The following is a 21,320-nucleotide window of genomic DNA, read 5'->3' as shown; positions in this document are numbered from 1 at the left end:
GCAGTGAATTTCAAGTGCAGATTCAACCACAAAGACCAGGGAGGTTTTCCAATGGTTCACAAAGGGAACCTATTGGTAGACATTGAACATCCCTTTGAGGATGGTGAAGTTATTCATTACACTTTGGCTGGTGTATCAAAGTCACCACAAAGATACAGGCGCCCTTCCTAACTCAGTTGCGGGAGAGGAAGGAAACCGCTCAGGGATTTCATCATGAGGCCAGTGGTGATTTTAAAACAGTTACAATGGCTTTGATAGGAGAAAAATGAGGATGGATCAATAACATTGTAGTTAATCCGGCGTGAAAAAGAAGGAAGCCTGTACATTTTTTTTTCAAAACATAAAATCAAATCAAATGTTATTTCTCACATACACATGGTTAGCAGATGTTAATGCGAGTGTAGCGAAACGCTTGTGCTTCTAGTTACGACAGTGCAGTAATATCTAACAAGTATTCTAACAATTCTCCAACAACTACCTAATAAACACAAATCTAAAGGGGTGAATGAGAGTATGTACAAGTAAGTATATGGATGAGCGATGGCCGAGCGGCATAGGAAAGGTGCAATAGATGGTATAAAATACAGTATATACATATGAGATGAGTAATGTAAGATATGTAAACATTATTAATGTGGCATAATGTAGAGTGGCATTGTATAACGTGTCTAGTGATCCATTTATTAAAGAGGCCAGTGATTGGGTCTCAATGTAGGCAGTTAGATTGCTGTTTAGCAGTCTGATCGCCTTGAGATAGAAGCTGTTTTTCAGTCTCTCGGTCCCAGCTTTGATGCACCTGTACTGACCTCGCCTTCTGGATGGTAGTGGTGTGAACAGGCAGTGGCTTGAGTGGTTGATGTCCTTGATGATCTTTTTGGCCTTCCTGTGACATCAGGTGGTGTAGGTGTCCTGGAGGGCAGGTAGTTTGCCCCTGTGATGCGTTGTGCAGACCTCACTACCCTCTGGAGAGCCTTCCGGTTATGGGCGGAGCAGCTGCCGTACCAGGTGGTGATACAGCCCGACAGGATGCTCTCGATTGTGCATCTGTAAAAGTTTGTGAGTGTTATCAGTGACAAGCCAAATTTCTTCAGACTCCTGAGATTGAAGAGGCGCTGTTGCGCCACGCTGTCTGTGTGGGTGGACCATTTCAGTTTGTCCATGATGTGTACGCCAAGGAACTTAAAACTTTTCACCTTCTCCACTACTGTCCCGTCAATGTGGATAGGGGGGGTGCTCCCTCGGCTGTTTCCTGAAGTCCACGATCATCACTTTGTTTTGTTGATGTGGAGTGAGAGGTTATTTTTCTGACAGCACACTCCGAGGGCCCTCACCTCCTTCCTGTAGGCTGTCTCATCGTTGTTGGTAATCAAGCCTACCACTGTAGTGTCGTCTGCAAACTTGATGATTGAGTTGGAGTCGTGCATGGCCACGCAGTCATGGGTGAACAGGGAGTACAGGAGAGGGCTGAGAACGCACCCTTGTGGGGCCCCAGTGTTGAGGATCAGCGGGGTGGAGATGTCTTTTCCTACCCTCACCTCCTGGGGGCGGCCCATCAGAAAGTCCAGGAACCAGTTGCACAGGGCGGGGTCGAGACCCAGGGTCTGAAGCTTAATGACGAGTTTGGAGGGTACTATGGTGTTAAATTCTGAACTGTAATCGATGAACAGCATTCTTACATAGGTATTCCTCTTGTCCAGATGGGTAAGGGCAGTGTACAGTGTGATTGCGATTGCATCGTCTATGGACCTATTGGGGCAGTAAGCAAATTGGAGTGGGTCTAGGGTGTCAGGTAGGGTGGAGGTGATATGATCCTTGACTCTCAAAGCACTTCATGATGACGGAAGTGAGTGCTACTGGGCGATAGTCATTTAGCTCAGTTACCTTAGCTTTCATGGGAACAGGAACAATGGTGGCCCTCTTGAAGCATGTGGGAACAGCATACTGGGATGCTGTCCGTAAACACACCAGCCAGCTGGTCTGCGCATGCTCTGAGGACCCGGCTAGGGATGCCATCTGGGCCGGCAGCCTTGCGAGGGTTAGCACGTTTAAATGTTTTACTCACATTGGCCGTGGTGAAGGAGAGCCCACAGGTTTTGGTAGAGGGTGGTGTCAGTGGCACTGTATTGTCCTCAAAGCGAGCAAAGAAGTTGTTTAACTTGTCTGGGAGCAAGACGTCGGTATCCGCGACGGGGCTAGTTTTCTTTTTGTAATCCGTGATTGACTGTAAACCCTGCCACATACAGTTGACATCGGAAGTTTACATACACTTAGGTTGGAGTCATTCAAACTACTTTTTCAACCACTACACACATTTCTTGTTAACAAACTGTAGTTTTGGCAAGTCAGTTAGGACATCTACTTTGTGCATGACACAAGTAATTTTTCAAACAATTGTTTACAGACAAATTATTTCACTTATAATTCACTGTATCACAATTCCAGTGGGTTAGAAGTTTACACACACTAAGTTGACTGTGCCTTTAAACAGCTGGGAAAATTCCAGAAAATGATGTCATGGCTTTAGAAGTTTCTGACGGGCTAATTGACATAATTTGTGTCAATTGGAGGTGTACATGTGGATGTATTTCAAGGCCTGCCTTCAAATTCAGTGCCTCTTTGCTTGACATCATGGGGAAATCAAAAGAAATCAGTGAAGACCTCCACAAGTCTGGGTCATCCTTGGGAGCAATTTCCAAATGCCTGAAGGTGCCACGTTCATCTGTACAAACAATAGTACCCAAGTATAAACACAATGGGACCACGCAGTCGTCATACCGCTCAGGAAGGAGTTGTGTTCTGTCTCCTAGAGATTAACGTACTTTGGTGCGAAAAGTGCAAATCAATCCCAGAACAACAGCAAAGGACCTTGTGAAGATGCTGGAGGAAACAGGTACAAAAGTACCTATCCACAGTAAAACGAGTCCTAAATCGACATAACCTGAAAGGCCGCTCAGCAAGGAAGAAGCCACTGCTCCAAAACCGCCATACAAAAGCAACTGCACATGGGGACAAAGATCGTACATTTTGGAGAAATGTCCTCTTCTCTGATGAAACAAAAATAGAAGTTTTGGCCATAAAGACCATCGTTGTGTTTGTAGTAAAAAGGGGGAGGCTTAAAAGCTGAAGAACACCATCCCAACCGTGAAGCACGGGGGTGGCAGCATCATGTTGTGGGGGTGCTTTGCTGCAGGAGGGACTGGTGCACTTTACAAAATAGATGGCATGATGAGGGATGAACATTTTGTGGATATATTGAAGCAACATCTCATGATATCAGTCAGAAAGTTAAAGCTTGGTCGCAAATGAGTCTTCCAAATGGACAGTGACCCCAAACATACTCCCAAATTTGTGGCAAAATGGCTTAAGGACAACAAAGTTAAGGTATTGGAGTGGCCATCACAATGCCAAAATTCACCCAACTTATTGTGGGAAGCTTGTGCAACCCTAATTGACAACCAAACAAACCAAAACAAAGGCAAAGTCTTCATGCAGACAGAGTCTGGTGTTCAGCTGGGCTCATGGTCAGGATTAAAACTAAAGCCCAAACCCTTTCCAGCTGACTATACATTCAGAAATGTAGCCCTCTCACACTAAGTCTGTATGAAGGCCATTAAAACACTAACTCCTGGTCTCCCGAGTGGTGCTGCGGTCTAAGGTCTCAGTGCTAAAGGCGCAACTACAGACCCTGGTTTAATTCCAGGCTGTATCCCAACCGGCCATGATTGGAAGTCCCATAGGGCGGCACACAATTGGCCCAGTGTTGTCTGTGTTAGGGTTTGGCTGGGGTTGGCCATCATTGTAAATAACTATTTCGTCTTAACTGACTTGCCTAGTTAGATAAAGGTAAAATAAAAATAAATCAACAAACATAACGACTGTTTAATAGCAATGTATGTGTTTATTCCACTTCCCGTTCTCACTCTCTTTCTCTTTTACATCTAGCCATCCATTTCTCTACCACTTTATCCACGTCTCCCTTTTCCCATACCCCTCTTAATGGCCAATCCATCTATTTCTCCCAACGTCTCGTCCCTCCACACTGCCACTTTGAGGAATCCAACTGTGTGAGTGAGATAGGGAGGGAAAGAGAGGGAAAGAGAGTGAGAGAAATAGAGAAAGGGGGAGAGGAGGGATTGGGGGTCTGTGCTTCGCTGAGACAGCAGAGTTGGTGGGATCTGACTGTGTGTGAGCAGATGTCTCTTTGTGTGTGTGTGTGTGTGTGTGTGTGTGTGTGTGTGTGTGTGTGTGTGTGTGTGTGTGTGTGTGTGTGTGTGTGTGTGTGTGTGTGTGTGTGTGTGTGTGTGTGTGTGTGTGTGTGTGTGTGTGTGTGTGGTGGGGGGACATTTTGTTAGTACCCACAATGTCAAATGCTATTTCTAAAGGGGTTTAGGGTTAAGGTTAGAAATGGTGTTAGGGTTAGAATTAGGTTTATGGTTAAGAACTAGAGTTAGTTTTAGAGTTAGGGTTAAGAGCTAGGGTTAGGGTTAAGTTTTCAGGTTAGGGTTGAGGTTAGGGTAAGGGTTAAGGTAAGGGGTTAGGGAAAATAGGATTTTGAATGGGACTGAATTGTGTGTCCCTACAAGGTTAGTTATACAAGACTGTGTGTGTTGGCACGCACAAGTGTCCATGAACATCTCCCAATTAATATTAGCCAATTAAAACCACTGTCCTGCTAGCCCACACAGAGGCTCATTAGAGGCGTGTGTGTATGTGTGTATGAGTGAGTGTGTGGGTGCGTGCATGTGACAGCAGGAACTAAATGCTGATGATGCATGCTTTTCTTGTGTTCTCACACTGTCTCATGGATGAGAGGCTGCAGACTTTCTTCATCTGTCTTCATCAATTCTTTTAATAGAATAGGAGGAAGAGAGGAATTATTTTCTCAACAAACTCATTAAGCTTTCTGTTGGATGTGGAACAAAATGTTTAGGAGTGCATGATTTTTAAACCCCAGCACGCAAAGAACTAACTACCATTCAGATGTCATTCAGGCCGACACCACTACAGTACACAGAACTCTAAGCCTGTATTGTGTGCCACTGAGCTGAAACAGGGGATTGGGCTTTATAATTATTTGCATGAATGATGAATGTTGTGGGTTTATATACAGGATTATAAACTGGGTGGTTTGATCCCTGAATGCTGATTGGCTGAAATCCATGGTATATCGGACCATATACCACAGGTATGACAAAACATTTAATTTCACTGTTATAATTATGTTGGTAACCATTTTATAACAGCTATAAGGCACCTCGGAGGTTTGTGGTATATGGCTAATATACCATGGCTACAGGCTGTGTCCAGGCACTCCGCGTTGCGTCGTCATAAGAAAAGTCCTTAGCCGTAGTATATTGGCCTTATACCACACCCCCTTGGGCCTTATTGATTAATTATAATTGGTGTGTTTTGTCATGTGTGAAAGGTATTTCTGATTTAATACTGCCCTCTGGTGTTCATGACGCAATATCCCTAGGCAACCTAAATAAAAGGTGAAAAATCTGTTGATGTGCCCTTGAGCAAGTCACTTAACCCTAATTGCTCCTGTATTACTCTGGATAAGAGTGTCTGCTAAATGACTAGTTGGATGGTTCAAGTTGGATGTTTTGATGTTTGTGGGGCTGAAAGCTGCTTCAACGGTGAAAGCTACATGGGAACATGGCCAACCAAACACGCTCCCAGAGTTTCTGTCTCACGAGGCAGACCTTTCAGGGTCCATATGGCCCTTCATATGTAAATCTGTAGTGAAAGACTGACTACTTCAAAACCTTTCGTAGAGCATGTGACTGACTTATTTAAAGAGCTAAACATAGTCTGGAGAGCTTGAGAGCTTGAGAGAGAGAGAGAGAGAGAGAGAGAGAGAGAGAGAGAGAGAGAGAGAGAGAGAGAGAGAGAGAGAGAGAGAGAGAGAGAGAGAGGGAACAACAGACAACAAATTCCAATTGGCTATACTAAAACTCTTTAACATCATCCTTAGCTCTGGCATCTTTCCCAATATTTGGAACCAAGGACTGATCACCCCAATCCACAAAAGTGGAGACAAATTTGACCCCAATAACTACCGTGGGATATGCGTCAACAGCAACCTTGGGAAAATCCTCTGCATTATCATTAACAGCAGACTCGTACATTTCCTCAATGAAAACAATGTACTGAGCAAATGTCAAATTGGCTTTTTACCAAATTACCGTACAACACACCCTAATTGACAACCAAACAAACCAAAACAAAGGCAAAGTCTTCTCATGCTTTGTTGATTTCAAAAAAGCCTTTGACTCAATTTGGCATGAGGGTCTGCTATTCAAATGGATAGAAAGTGGTGTTGGGGGTAAAACATACGACATTATAAAATTAATGTACACAAACAACAAGTGTGTGGTTAAAATAGGCAAAAAACACACAAATTTCTTCCCACAGGGCCGTGGGGTGAGACAGGGATGCAGCTTAAGCCCCACCCTCTTCAACATATATATCAATGAATTGGCGTGGGCACTAGAAAAGTCTGCAACACCCGGCCTCACCCTACTAGAATCTGAAGTCAAATGTCTACTGTTTGCTGATGATCTGGTGCTTCTGTCACCAACCAAGGAGGGCCTACAGCAGCACCTAGATATTCTGCACAGATTCTGCCAGAACTAGGCCCTGACAGTAAATCTCAGTAAGACCAAAATAATGGTGTTCCAAAAAAGGTCCAGTTGCCAGGACCACAAATACAAATTCAATCTAGACACCTTTGCCCTAAACATCAGCGCCACAGGTAACTTCCACAAAGCTGTGAACGATCTGAGAGACAAGGCAAGAAGGGCATTCTATGCCATCAAAAGGAACATAAAATTCAACATACCAATTAGGATCTGGCTAAAAATACTTGAATCAGTCATAGAGCCCATTGCCCTTTATGGTTGTGAGGTCTGGGGTCCGCTCACCAACCAAGATTTCACAAAATAGGACAAACACCAAATTGAGACTCTGCATGCAGAATTCTGAAAAAATATCCTCCGTGTACAACATAGAACACCAAATAATGCATGCAGAGCAGAATTAGGCTGATACCCACTAATTATCAAAATCCAGAAAAGAGCCATTCAATTCAAAAACCACCTAAAAGAAAGCGATTCCCAAACCTTCCATAACAAAGCCATCACCTACAGAGAAATGAACCTGGAGAAGAGTCCCTTAAGCAAACTGGTCCTGGGGCTCTGTTCACAAACACAAACACACCCTACAGAGCCCCAGGACAGCAGCACAATTAGACCCAACCAAATCATGAGAAAAGATAATTACTTGACACATTTGAAAGAATTAACAAAAAAACAGAGCAAACTAGAATGCTATTTGGCCCTAAACAGAGAGTACACAGTGGCATAATACCTGACCACTGTGACAGACCCAAACTTAAGGAAATCTTTGAATGTGTACAGACTCAGTGAGCATAGCCTTGCTATTGACAAAGGTCGCCGTAGACAGACATGGCTCTCAAGAGAAGACAGGCTATGTGCACCCTACCCACAAAATGAGGTGGAAACTGAGCTGCACTTCCTAACCTCCTGCCCAATGTATGACCATATTAGAGACACATATTTCTCTCAGATTACACAGATCCACAAAGAATTTGAAAACAAACCCAATTTTGATAAACTCCCATATCTATTGGGTGAAATACCACAGTGTGCCATCACCGCAGCAAGATTTGTGACCTGTTACCACAAGAAAACGGCAACCAGTGAAGAACAAACACCATTGTAAATACAACCCATATTTATGCTTATTTAACCATTTGTACATTGTTACAACACTGTATATATACATAATATGACATTTGTAATGTCTTTATTGTTTTGAAACTTCTGTATGTGTAATGTTTACTGTTAATTTTTATTGTTTATTTCACTTTTGTATATTATCTACCTCACTTGCTTTGGCAATGTTAACACATGTTTCCCATGCCAATAAAGCCCCTTGAATTGAAGAGAGAGAGAGAGAGAGAGAGATAAAGAGAGAGAGAGCTTTCCAGAACAACAAAGCCAGGGTTGGTGACCACTGGCCAAGGTAAAGAAACTCAGTCAGCAATCATCAGGAAAAAAAACTTTATCCATCTGTCCATTGTAATAGAGACATTAAAGTAGTTCAAACACACATGCAAGTGTGTGTGTGTAGTCTATTGTGCCAACAGAGAAGTTAACGGTGTGCAGCGGATTGACGACTGGAGGGAAGCCGACAGAAAGAGGGAAGAAAAGAGAGAGGGAGGAACAGACAGGAACAGAGAGGGAGGTACAGGAACAAGGCGGAGGACAGGCTGAAGTAAGTAACGTTCTCAGAATGGTAGTTCATTACACCTGACCTTCACACTGACCAACAGAGAATACAGCAGCAGGACCACTGCTCTGACACCGCCACCGGGCCAGTACGCACACACAAACACACAAACACACAGACACACAAACACACACACACTCGCTCTCTTGAAGAAATGTTCCTGCTGTTATGTTATTGTCCTCATAGCCTGCTCCTACAACACACACACACACACACACACACACACACACACACACACACACACACACACACACACACACACACACACACACACAAACAAACAGACACACAAACAGACACACTCGCTCTCTTGAAGAAATGTTCCTGCTGTTATGTTGATGTCCTCACAGACCCTGCCTGCTCCTACAACACACACACACACACACACACACACACACACACACACACACACACACACACACACACAAACAGACACACTCGCTCTCTTGAAGAAATGTTCCTGCTGTTATGTTATTGTCCTCACAGACCCTGGCTGCTCCTACAACACACACACACACACACACACACACACACACACACACACACACACACACACACACACACAAGCAGCTTCTGTCTATTCTCTTCCCTATAAAGAGGGGAAGTGGAGTGGAGCAGACCCAGAGAGAGAGATACAGAGCAGAGAGTAAATGCAACCCATATTTTTTTTTGTACTTTAACTATTTGCACATCCTTACAACACTGTATATAAACATAATATGACATTTGAAATGTGTATTATTTTTGAACATTTGTGATTGTAATGTTTACTGTTCATGTTTAATTGTTAATTTCACTTGCTTTGGCAATGCAAACATGTGTTTCCCATGTTAATAAAGCCCCTTAAAATGTAATGAATTACAGAGCCAGCCTGGAAAAGTCTTTCTGGAGTTTGTCTCTTTACAAAGACCCCTGACTGCCTCAAAACATCTCTGTCTCTTAGTCTATCTGTCTGTCTGTCTGTCTGTCTGTCTCTTCTCTCTCTCTCTCTTGGTATCACTCTTACTCTTTCTCTCTCATTTGTTTATTGACTGTAAGTTCAGGCTATTCCCTCTACAGTTGAATACAAAGAGGCACTTCATGCTGAGCACCTCCAATCCTCTGGGAATGCTCTAGAAGTTGTTGGTGTACATTACATTTTTTTTCAATTGCTAAACGACAGTGGACACAACTGGAGTCACATGTGCAAAACTCTAACTACAGTCTGCACAGCAGCAGTTCATGTGGACCAAACTCTAGTTCGTTTTTCATTGCTTGAACACAGTTTTCAAAACTCTACACACTTATCCCATGACTTTAACCACAACCTGCACAACACTGTGGATTTACAGCACTTTGTTCAAATGCTAACACACTGCTGTCAAAACTGTGAACCACACATTCAAAACGGAATAGATTTCAGCCTTGTGCCTTTCAAACACTGCTGATTGCAATTTCAGCTGAAAGGCTAAGCAGGTGTCTTGTTTTAGACTTGTTAGTGAACACACACACATATTACAGTATATATAGGTAGAGCTCAGAAAGATTCATTTTGGAAATGGAACAAGGAAGATGGGTTCGTGGAGGGAGAAGGGTGGCAGGGAGAGGGCGGATGCGTGGAGGAAGACAAAGAAGACAAAGAGCTGTTATTTCAGATGAAATAAGGGCTACACTTATAGACCATGTCGTGAACCATGGTCTCTCATTGAGAGAGGCAGGGTTGAGGGTGCAACCCAATCTGCAAAGATCCACAGTGGCATCTGTAATGCAAATTTTCCATCATGCAAACAGGTGAGAGTTACATCCTTACAGTAAATGAAAACATTACAGGAATCTATTTTGTATTGCAATTATAGAATATTTACACAGATATATATTACAGTAAGTTTGACTGTAAAATATATTTTTACAACAGGACCCAAAGGCTGCCCCCAACAGGGGGAAGAGAAAAAATATTTTCAGATGCGCAGGAAAATGCTATTGTTGACATGGTTGTTGTCAACAATGCAATAAAACTGCGGGAGATTCAAGATAGAGTGCTGGCTGATAATGATATATTTGAAAATGTTAATTCTGTCAGCAGAACAACTATTGCTCGAGTCCTAAAGAAACACCAAGTTACAATGAAACAGTTATACACTGTACCGTTCGAGAGAAACAGTGAACGGGTAAAAGAGCAAAGATACCAATATGTCCAGGTAAGACGTCTGAGGTTACGTACACAGCTATACAAAATATTTACAGTAAAAAAAAACACTAGCATTTCTACAGTAAAACTGTGCACTTACTGTTTTTCAGAGAGTAATGGAGGTGGAAGCACTGGAAAGACCAGATTCATTTGTATTTATCGATGAAGCTGGATTTAACCTTGCCAAAACACGGCGCAGAGGAAGGAATGTTTTAGGTCAAAGGGCCACTGTGGAGGTTCCAGGCCAAAGGGGGGGAAATATCACCATGTGTGCTGCAATGGCCAATGATGGTTTGCTTCTCAACACACCACTCATTGGCCAATACAACACAGAAATGCTTATAGCTTTCCTAGAACAGCTCTATGCTCAGCTAGTGCCAGCAGAACAGGGGGGGCCAGTAAGAAACGCCCAGGTTTTTGTCATAGTTTGCGATAACGTTGCTTTTCACCACTCTGCAGCTGTCACAGATTGGTTTGCAGCACATCACAGATTTGTGGTTTTGTACCTGCCTGCATATTCACCCTTCCTCAACCCAATAGAGGAGTTTTTCTCTGCCTGGGGGTGGAAAGTGTTTGGTCACCACCCACATGACCAAATGTCTCTTTTGGAAGCCATGCGTGCCGGATGTGAGGACACGAGTCCAGAGGACTGCCAGGGATGGATAAGGCACTCCAGAAGGTTCTTCCCCAGGTGCATGGCAAGAGAAAACATTAGATGTGGTGTTGAAGAAAACCTGTGGCCTGATGCTAGAGAGAGGCAGGATTAGCCCCTCAATTATTTGTTTGAATTACAGTATGTACTTTTAGTTTCTACCTTTTTTTCTCATTACTGTAATTCCGTAAATTACTACAGACTATTGAAGCAAACTGCTAATTTTCATTTACCTTAAATAATTGTTATGTTCTAAAAATTTTAATAAATCATGTGAAAGAATGTCACTCTTTTCTTTGAAGAAAATATTACTTTGTATGAAGTCACTGAAATTGTTCAAACTGTAAAGATGAAAAGTTTGTATTTTCTGTATTGGTGTTTGATGCTAGTGTTTTTACTCTCAGTGTGTTCTGAGTGACAGTTTGTGTTATCTCAGTGAGGGTTGTGCATAGTGTTTGGCTGCACTGAGCGTGTTTTGAGCCATGTGTTAAGAGTTGTGTTGCTTGGAATGAGTTTTGCAGGTGATGTGAACTGTTTAGCTCAGGTGACTGTTGGTAGTGCAGACTGTAGTTAGAGTTTTGCACATGTGACTCCAGTTGTGCCCACTGTCGTTTAGCAATCGAAAAAAACTGTAACCATGACGCCTATCTCTCTTACCTTGGGCCATTACAGATGTAGGATCTTAATTTGAGCCAGTTTGCTACAGAAGGAAAATAATCCTGCAGCAACAGGAAATGTGAATTATTATGTGGATTATAATTAATGGAATTTTTTTTGAAATGACAAAGCCTTTTTAAACCTTGAATACACTACAAGTTTTCATTTCCTGCTGTTCAGGAAAATTCGCAGCAACACAAGAGTGATGAAATGAAGATCTTACATCTGTAGTTTGAGCAAAACCCATCCCACAAACAAAGGCTCAGTTAGCAGTACAAATGTATGTTATAGTATAAAGTTGGTCCTACCTTTGGCCATTTGGGGTTGAGCAGGCGGGCTTTGAGGGCGTCGTCCAGGGCGGTCTGGTATTGTCCAAGGCGGAGATGGGCCGCTGAGCGGTTACTGTACAGGATGCAGTTCTGAGGGTCTGCAGACAGGGCCTTCCCATAGAGCTGCACCGCCTGGCTGTACTGCCCCCGCTGGCACGCCTGGTTACTGCAACGCACTGCTTCCAAAAACTCTGTCTTAGAAAGGATAGGAGGCCCAGGAGGGATGGAGGGAGCGATGGAGGGATGAGGGTCTGTCTTGCAGAGAGTGGGAGGGATGGGGGGAGCAGAGGTAGAGGATGAAGAGGAGGAAGAGGGAGGGTTGGTGCTTCGGCCAGAAGAGCGAGGGCCAAAGAGAGAGAACTAAAGAGGAGAAGAGAGAGGGGGAGGGGAGGAAGAAAATAAATGTAGGGAGGAGTGGTCAGTTATATTTGAATTCAATCAAATACCTTTTTCTCAACATTACAGTAATTTGACAGTCAAGTTGTATCATCATTCCCTAAAGAGGACCATGCTGATGTACAGCTGACTTTCTAATCTGTTCCACCAAAACATCAAAGCAATGTTTTTATATCTACATCTACTTGCGTGTGTGTATAATGTGCACGTTGAGGTTAACTCTCTGCTTCCTTCCCTGATCTGCTGCTACCAAATTTGTATTTTCAGAATTACTTACATCAAGGCTGTCATTATATCTCTCTATCTCTCTCTCTCTCTCTCTCTCTCTCTCTCTCTCTCTCTCGCTCGCTCGCTCGCTCGCACACACACACACACACACACACACACACACACACACACACACACACACACACACACATACACATACACACACACACACACACACACACACACACACACACACACACACACACACACACACACACACACATGTTCCCTGGAGTCCCAGTGGCATTCTCTGTCCAAACAGAGAGCAAACTGGAGCACTAACTCACACAGTAGAAAGTTTTCACTGAGAGAAGAAAGAGAGAGAAACAGGGAGAGCTAGAGAGAGAGCAAGAGAGAGTGAGAGAGGGGAGAGGGAGAGGGGGGAGAGAGAGGGAGAGAGAGAGAGAAACTGAGCTGCACTTCCTAACCTCCTGCCCAATGTATGACCATATTAGAGAGACATATTTCCCTCAGATTACACAGATCCACAAAGAATTCGAAAACAAATCCAAATTTGAAAAACTCCCATATCTACTGGGTGAAATTCCACAGTGTGCCATCACAGCAGCAAGATTTGTGACCTGTTGCCACGAGAAAAGGGCAACCAGTGAAGAACACACACCATTGTAAATACAACCCATATTTATGCTTATTTATTTTATCTTGTGTCCTTTAACCATTTGTACATTGTTAAAACACTGTATATATATATATAATATGACATTTGTAATGTCTTTACTGTTTTGAAACCTCTGTATGTGTAATGTTTACTGTTAATTTTTGTTGTTTTTCACTTTATATTTTCACTTTGTATGTTGTCTACCTCACTTGCTTTGGCAATGTTAACACATGTTTCCCATGCCAATAAAGCCCTTGAATTGAATTGAATTGAATTGAATTGAGAGAGAGAGAGAGGGGGAGTCAGGAGAAGAGGAGAGAACAGCTGATTTTCAGCCTGTGCATATAGCTGGGTATATATGAGTCACTCTTACACACACTCTCTCCATCTCTCTCCCTGCGTATTTCTCTCTATCTCACTCACTCAATCTCTTTCTTTCTGTGTCTCTCTCACACAAACACAGATGGAGGCGTGCAGGAAAATGAGCCATTGTCAAAGTGGAGCAGCAGTTGAAACAGTTGTGTTGGAAAACTAGTACAGGAACACCATCTTCACACACACACACACACACACACACACCACTTCCTTGTCCCTTCCTTCCTCCTCCCAGCCCAGGTCAGCAGGGAGACACATTCCTGAGAGAATGAAACCAGGGACCTCCTCTGACAGAGAGAGAGAGAGAGAGAGAGAGAGAGAGAGAGAGAGAGAGAGAGAGAGAGAGAGAGAGAGAGAGAGACTAAAGGGGCAAAAACCACTGTTCTGTTTGTCACCTAAGTAAAAGCTAATGTTACATTTGGATCTTGTCTTATCTTATTATTATTGTAATACTGTAATATGGCATATTCCACTAAATTGCTATGAAAAGCGCGGTACGGGCTAGGCAACAATACTACTGAATAGCTAAGCAACTTGGGCATGACATCAAACGGATCATCAAAGCACTTTGGCTGAAATTGATAGGTTAGTTACTAGCCAGCCTATAGCATACTATTGCAGTTAGCTAGATATATAGCCTAAATGCTATGCACTGTCAAAAAAACTGTAGCCTCATTTTCTTTGTTCGCCATTGGGTTATTTACCCTTTCTTTCTTCGGTCGATGCTTCTCCATCCTGTTCTAGCTTTATACACAGCGGCAGCAACTTCAAACTTTCATCCCATGGCAGTTCGCTTCCCAAACAGCCACAGAAACGCTGCGCTCTCCTACAACAATGTTTTCATGGACCTCAGAAAAATGAACAACAAGCGATATTCCACTTAACCGGCCGCGAACTAACTCAAGTTATTTCCCAGAAAGTGCGCCATGTTAAATCCGTTTTTCCCCGAGTAACGGAATTTGTGGCGGGTGGAGGCGGGTCTCGGCAGGCTCAAGCTCCACGGATGCATCTCCAGTCGCTCTCCAGGTCTCAATTACCCGTGGTGACATCAGAGAGGGGTTGAGTTACCTAGCAGTTATTCATTCCTGTTGTAAGTATTGTTTCTACAGAATTTTTGTAATAGATCGTTACTTACTGCAGACCTCTTCATAAATAAACAAGCCATACGCTTCATATTAAAGTAGGTTACACAATTGCCTTGAATCAAAGGTGAAAAAAAGGAAAAATAATTATAGAAAAGACGATACAAAAACCATCCCTTTGCCTTTAATTAACGTATTCTAATAGTTATGGCTTCCATAATAATAATCTAACACTTTGGTGTCTTTGATATAGTGTAGTTTAATGTGCCATCAAATTGACAGCATTGTAAAGACAACACTAAGAAATAGCACACAGGCTCTGTCAAAGTGTTTAATTAAAAAAACTATGTTTTATTTTATTGAACCTTTATTTAACTAGTCAAGTCAGTTAAGCGCAAATTCGTATTTACAATGACGGCCTACACCCGTACAAACTTGAACGACGCTGGGCCAATTGTCAAAGTGGATGGCACTCCCAATCACGGCAGGTTGTGATACAGTCTGGATTATTACAGAGTAAACAAATAATGAATAAAAACATTAAATGCAAACACTGTTTGTCTTTGATAATGATATGTTTTTCTATACAAGTAACTTATATGTACAATTTGCAGTCAGATAAAGTATTAAATTAATGCTGAGCATAGACAGTAGTTTAAAAAAAAGTATTTTACACTATAGTACAGTAGCTTAGATATTTACATTCAGGACTTGAAACAAGAGTTTTTCCTTTACAGCAGTAAGGCCCTGATACACATATCACTATTTATAACTGCTATTAGTAGATGTCTTATCCCTCCAACAACAACAAAAACTTGCACTTGTCTTTTTTCCTACTTGCACTGAGTTTGCTGATGTGGATGTCTCACCTAGCTATCTTAAAGTGAATGCATTAACTATAAGCAGCTCTGGATAAATCTGGATTTACAATTACTAAAATGTAAATTACAAAAATAAATAGTATCTATATCCCATAGGGGAGGAAATGGGATGGCTAAATAGATCAGGCAACATTGCATCACATTGGCACTACATCTTCTACTAAAGCACATTGACTGTGCTTCCTGGTCATCCTGATGCAGAGTTTGTGTAGTCTGCGTTTGGCCCATCTAGATTTGGGCCTCCTGCCGTTGTGGCCAGCGGCCTGTAGATGGCGCCACTCCTCCATGCCTCCACCATTGATCTTCTGCTGCTCCAGCTGAACAGGAGAGGGTTTGACCAGAGAAGCCGAGCAGCTGTAGATAAGGAGGTAGACTGTTACAAACTCACGTGCGGTTGTGTGTGTCTGTGTGTGCGGGCGTGGACCATTAGCTCAGTGGGCCTGTCTAACTTGGGGTTTTTGCACAAAATGATAATTATCTGGCTAATAGTGGGGGCCACAAGGAAAAAATGGGCCGGTGTATTAGAATGCCAGAGCCTATTTCTGGTCCCAGTCCGTGTGTGTGTGTGTGTGTGTGTGTGTGTGTGTGTGTGTGTGTGTGTGTGTGTGTGTGTGTGTGTGTGTGTGTGTGTGTGTGTGTGTGTGTGTGTGTGTGTGTGTGAGAGAGAGAGAGCGTGCACCCTTGCGTGCACATGTGTGGCAGTGGGTGTGTGTGTCTGTGATGTGTACTGTACTGACCTTGTCCCCTGTGTGCAGACCTGTGGCTGTAATGTGAAACAGGACAGAGAGATGTACTTCAACAGGATAGTCTGAACCACAGATATCTCCTTCTGCTGAACCAGAACCTCAGACAGTCTAGAAGAGAGGAGAGGAGAGGAGAGGAGAGGAGAGGAGAGGAGAGGAGAGGAGAGGAGGACATATTGGGGTGAGTGCCAGACACACACGTGAGCACACAATCTTACTGCTGCCAAAAAGTCCTACTTCTGTATTTTATCAAACATTTGATTTAAACATTAAGCAACAACTGCTAACACAACTAGTAGGGCTGTCCTTGACTGTCTGACCCTATGCACACAATTTGTTTTACACACCTAACAAATATACCCGTAAAGGATGGGTCACCGAAGGTGATTTGACTAATAATTTCATTAATTCATTCACAAAATGACATACAGACATGTGTATGTCACAGACCACTTGGTTGCACTGATCTGGTTGTCCAAGTCATTACATATTGTGTTATTCTGTAATAATGACCTGCTGGTACAGTTGCAGTGGAAGAGGGTCCTGGGTTCTGGGTTGAGGAGGCTGTATCTCTTCTGGTGAGCAGGGATCTTAAACCTGCAGTCATCCAGGTCTCTGTATACATCACACACATACACATGCTGCTTCCCTACACAGATGGAAAACACAATGAAATGTAATTGAGCTCATGGTCAAGTCCACTCAAAAGGCATTATCAATAGTAGATGCACATAGAAACAGGCAGAAAGAGACAGAAAACCAGACAATATTTTCTTTCACCTACCTGTGCTTGCTGCGTCCTGGTTAGACTTAGGCAGAGTCAGGCCAGTATGGTGGGTGGGTTCAGCTGGCGAAGCCAAAGCCAATGCTGGGCCCGAGGCTGAGGCTGAAGTTTCCAGTCCCGAGGTGCTACTCTGGGTCCCTATAGCAGTAGCAGTGCCAGTGGTGGAGGTGGGGGAAGTATTGGCAACCATATTGTCCTCTCCAGGGTAAGGGTGGATGACAGGCGAGCCAGAGGCTGGTGTTCCACTCTGACCCCCTGGGGTGAGGTCTGCTGGGGCAGCACTGGAAGGAGTGGTGGGGGTGGAGGTGGAGGGAGAGGTGGATGGAGGGGTGGGGGTGGAGGTGGAGGGAGAGGTGGAAGTGGCAATGTAGGGAAAGGTGGTGGGAGAGGTTGAAGTGGTGGAGGGAGATGTGGAGATGGAAGTAGAGAAGGTGGAGGAAGAGATGGAGGAGGAGGTGGAGGAGGTGGAGGAGGTGGTGGAGATGGAGGTGGAGAGGGAGGTAGAGGAGGTGGAGGAGGTGGTGGAAGAGGTGGAAAGGGAGGTAGAGGAGGTGGAGATGGAGGTGGAGGAGGTGGTGGGAGAGGTGGAGAGGGAGGTAGATGAGGTGGAGATGGAGGTGGTGGGAGACGTGGAGAGGGAGGTAGGGGAGGTGGAGATGGAGGTGGTGGGTGATGTGGAGAGGGAGGTAGAGGAGGTGGAGATGGAGGTGGTGGAGTTGGAAGTGGAGGAGGAGGAGGAGGAGATGGATGTGGAGGAGGAGGTGGTAGAGTTGGAGGGGGAGGTGGAAGTGGGGGTGGAGATGGTAGTGGTGGTATTGTCAGCCATGTCATCCTCCTCTAAGTCAGGGTCTGGCTGGGTGGAGTTGTAGAAGGTGGGAGGATGGACCACAGCATACAGAGACATCTCATACTGTTGACACCTGTCACAGAGAGGAATGAGGTAGGATCAGCCTCTACTCCATTTTACATTGCATGTTACATTAAACACTTCATGAACAAACATAAGTGAGGGAGAGATCGTCACTCACATGCCAAACCAATTCCTCTGAGAGCACTGTAGTCTGTGGGAGAACTCAAAGCAGTGCATCTTCAGCAGGTTGAAGAAGACGTATCCCACTGTGTCTGAAATACTGTCCTCAGCCCCCAGCAAACACTGGTGAAACCTATACACAACAACACAATGTTAATACAATGTTAATACAACCTAAACACAACATCAATACAACACTGCCCAGAGGTTAGCCGGAACTGAATCAGTAATGTATAATGTTAAGGGAAAGGCAGAATCTTCCTCATGAGAGTCACAGTCTCATAGACAGAGTTAGTTTGTGACAGGCAGTCTACCTGTTATCACAGTGGCAGTGGGACAGGGTGAAAATGTTTGTGTTGAAAACTCCATAGTTGGTCTCGAACGACAGGATGGTGTCCTGACATTGGTCATGCTCCCTGCAGCAACTGTCTGTCTCTGCAAACACACCTGTCACAGGTAGACGGGTAGGAGAGGTTCAGCAACAACAACAAGAGACCAGGTTAGGCATATTTGATATATTGTGATGCGAAACAGAGGCATTACTAAAGTAGGGCCCTATAAAATCAGTTACATTTTGTCTGATTCCGTATTTTGTTTCCCCAAATTCCGTTTAATTTTACCCAGATTTCTGTTTCACCCTGTTTTTTAAGGTTTTCGCTCTGAAAATCACACTTTTTTAAACTGAAAAACAACTCAATTGGATGTTCTAATCCACAACAATGCAAAACCCACATCAGGAGACCACTTTTCAGGTCTAAAAAGAAATACAAATACACATAGATGCAACTGTTAGCGGTGTAGCTCACACAATCAATCGATCGTTTGAATATGGTTGAATTACATTTTAATATCTGGATTCCATAATTCTGTCTGCGTTCTCCGCATCGCGGATTTTATAGAGCCCTACAAATGGGCATATGAATCATCATCATCAATTACATTCTGCTTTAATACCCCATACAATTACAAATAAGACAATATTATCAAAAGGAGAACCACATCTTAGTCTGGAACACAGTTACAGATACAACACCGACCACCTACCTAAATCGTCATAGGTCGCCGCCTTGTTCCCTGAGCCGCACCAAAGCGTTCCCGGCACGATGAAACCACGCTTTACGCGCCGATGGGTTTGCGTCTCATCCCTGGAACTGTCACCACCGTCTCCAAGAAGATTCTGGAACGCTATATCATCAATAACGCTCCGTGCGTGCCTCTTACTCCTTGTCTCTGTATGTTCCTCAGAGGCATCTCCAACGGCTTCGCGCTGGGTGACCGTTGGAGAGCTAACAGGAGCGCAGTGGCTTTCAAGTTCAGACTGCGCACTGACATCAAAACGTTCACAAGGACGGTCAGAGAACTCTCCTGTGGTGTTCTTCTCCCGACACACAGACATGTAGCTGTCTGTAACGGCCGTGTCGTCACTCACTGCGCAGTTGACCAGTCTATTCTCCACCGACCACACACTGTGGTAGAGATGGAGGGATGAGGAGGAGGCGTGGTGAGTTTCGCTGTGGTGTCGGAGAAAGCTGAGATGGGTCTCACCGTTCGACGTGACTTTAGTCCAGAAACAGAAATCCCTCGGGTCAGCAGCAGCAGCTGCAGTGGTCAACATCAGTGACACTGCTGCCATCATTACAGCAGAAAATAAAATGGAGTTGATGTGCATTTTCAGCACCAATGTAAGCACTTTAAATGTCCTTCAGTACTTTATAGATAAACTAATATTGGTAATAAAAAGCACCGAACCCAATCCAATTTAATTTCTCGTTTTATAAAACACTCCCTTTCTCTTATGCTAAGAGGTAAGATTAAATATATAAATAAAATGTTGCCGCACCCCGAACTTGCATTAAAATACATTCACTTTGCAGCTGATACGTAATTAACAGTGGCCCTATGCACTAGTTTCCACTGTCTGAGGATGTCTGAAAAGAGACGGACCTCAGGCCGGTTTTAAACTGTTCTACGAGGGGCTTTCCCGCCCGCAATATTCTGCGCTTTGATTTGACCACGTGGTTGTAGTGTGTGTTTGTGTAACTAACCAGTCTTCTGTCCAAGCTTTGGGTGCAAGTAGTATATGTCGGAGAAACCTCATGGAAACAGGACAGGTCTAATGTAGTTAACTTTCCAAATGTCGACAAAACAAAATAGGCATACGCTAGAAGAAGTGGATATTTTTGTGTCGGTAAAATTAACTATGTACGAAATGTTGGTGGAAACGCTTTTATGCGCAAATAATAGCCATCATGACCTAATAGCCACGCGATGCAGCCTGGTCTCATAAACTAGACGTAACATAGTAAACGTCAATCCGGGACTCGAAATTAGTATATGTTACATTTGGTTACTTACAGATGGTTACTTACCATAAGCTCACTAGACCGAACACATGCCATCGCGCATGTTAATTTTGTCCACCCACACCAGACGCAATCAGACGCATGTTGAAATATAAAAACGAACTCTGAACCAACTATATTAACTTGGGTACAGGTCGAAACACATTGTAACGACCCTAGGTTTTTAAGCGCGGAAATTGACCCTGCCGTAAGAGCATGCTTTTGCAGCACAGTCGATAGCGCGCCGGACCTCTGGCTCGAAGGTCGAGGGTTCGAGACCTGCTCCCTGCTGTTTCATTATAATATGAAACACTCGTGGACATTTTTCTAGCTTGCTGTTGCTTGCTAATTTGTCCTGTGATGTAAACATTGGGTTGTTATTTTATCCGAAATGCAGATTCCTTTTTCTCTGGATCTTTGTAGATTTTTGACCCGTTTTGAGTCACACAGAATCGTGTGTTCTCTTCTCCAACAATTAAATCAAATCAAATATATTTGTCACATACACATGGTTAGCAGATGTTAATGCGAGTGTAGCGAAATGCTTGTCCTTCTAGTTCCGACAATGCAGTAATAACCAACGAGTAATCTAACCTAACAATTCCAAAACTACTACCTTATAAACACAAGTGTAAAGGGTTAAAGAATATGTACATAAAGATATATGAATGAGTGATGGT

At 43.6% G+C, this 21,320-nt stretch overlaps 2 protein-coding genes across 2 annotated transcripts in view; both read right to left on the bottom strand.

Annotated features, from left to right (window-relative positions):
* Positions 1-14,707, bottom strand: part of LOC139422829 (tetratricopeptide repeat protein 28-like) — a 137,870-nt gene extending 123,163 nt beyond the window's left edge. Inside the window, exons 1-2 of the mRNA XM_071174223.1 lie at positions 14,483-14,707; positions 12,101-12,481 (exon numbers count right to left, since the gene is read on the bottom strand). Coding sequence (XP_071030324.1) covers positions 12,101-12,481; positions 14,483-14,512 — 411 coding nt within the window. The 5' untranslated portion in view covers positions 14,513-14,707. The remainder of the gene's footprint in view (positions 1-12,100; positions 12,482-14,482) is intronic.
* A 470-nt stretch (positions 14,708-15,177) lies between these two features.
* On the bottom strand, positions 15,178-20,527 carry LOC139421892 (phospholipase A2 group III). The gene is made up of 7 exons (XM_071173025.1): positions 19,343-20,527; positions 18,613-18,745; positions 18,297-18,431; positions 17,269-18,188; positions 16,998-17,133; positions 16,479-16,595; positions 15,178-16,095 (listed from the first exon to the last, which is right to left on the bottom strand). The coding sequence occupies exons 1-7, from the start codon at positions 19,965-19,967 to the stop codon at positions 15,879-15,881; spliced, it is 2,283 nt and encodes a 760-aa protein (XP_071029126.1). The 5' UTR covers positions 19,968-20,527; the 3' UTR covers positions 15,178-15,878.
* Between the last annotated feature and the right edge of the window lie 793 nt (positions 20,528-21,320).

Source organism: Oncorhynchus clarkii, chromosome 12 (assembly GCF_045791955.1).
Source record: "Oncorhynchus clarkii lewisi isolate Uvic-CL-2024 chromosome 12, UVic_Ocla_1.0, whole genome shotgun sequence".
Taxonomy (NCBI): Eukaryota; Metazoa; Chordata; class Actinopteri; order Salmoniformes; family Salmonidae; genus Oncorhynchus; species Oncorhynchus clarkii.
Note: the sequence above shows the minus strand (reverse complement) of the source record. Positions and strands in the feature narration are given on the sequence as shown.

Excerpts from the sequence above, each read along its gene's own strand:
- LOC139421892 (XM_071173025.1), bottom strand. The coding sequence starts at position 19,967 with ATGCACATCAACTCCATTTTATTTTCTGCTGTAATGATGGCAGCAGTG. Across the intron at positions 18,189-18,296 it reads CAGAGGAATTGGTTTGGCAT|GTGTCAACAGTATGAGATGT; the intron begins GTGAGTGACGAT and ends TCTCTGTGACAG. Across the intron at positions 16,096-16,478 it reads GTCTGCACACAGGGGACAAG|CTGCTCGGCTTCTCTGGTCA; the intron begins GTCAGTACAGTA and ends CCTTATCTACAG.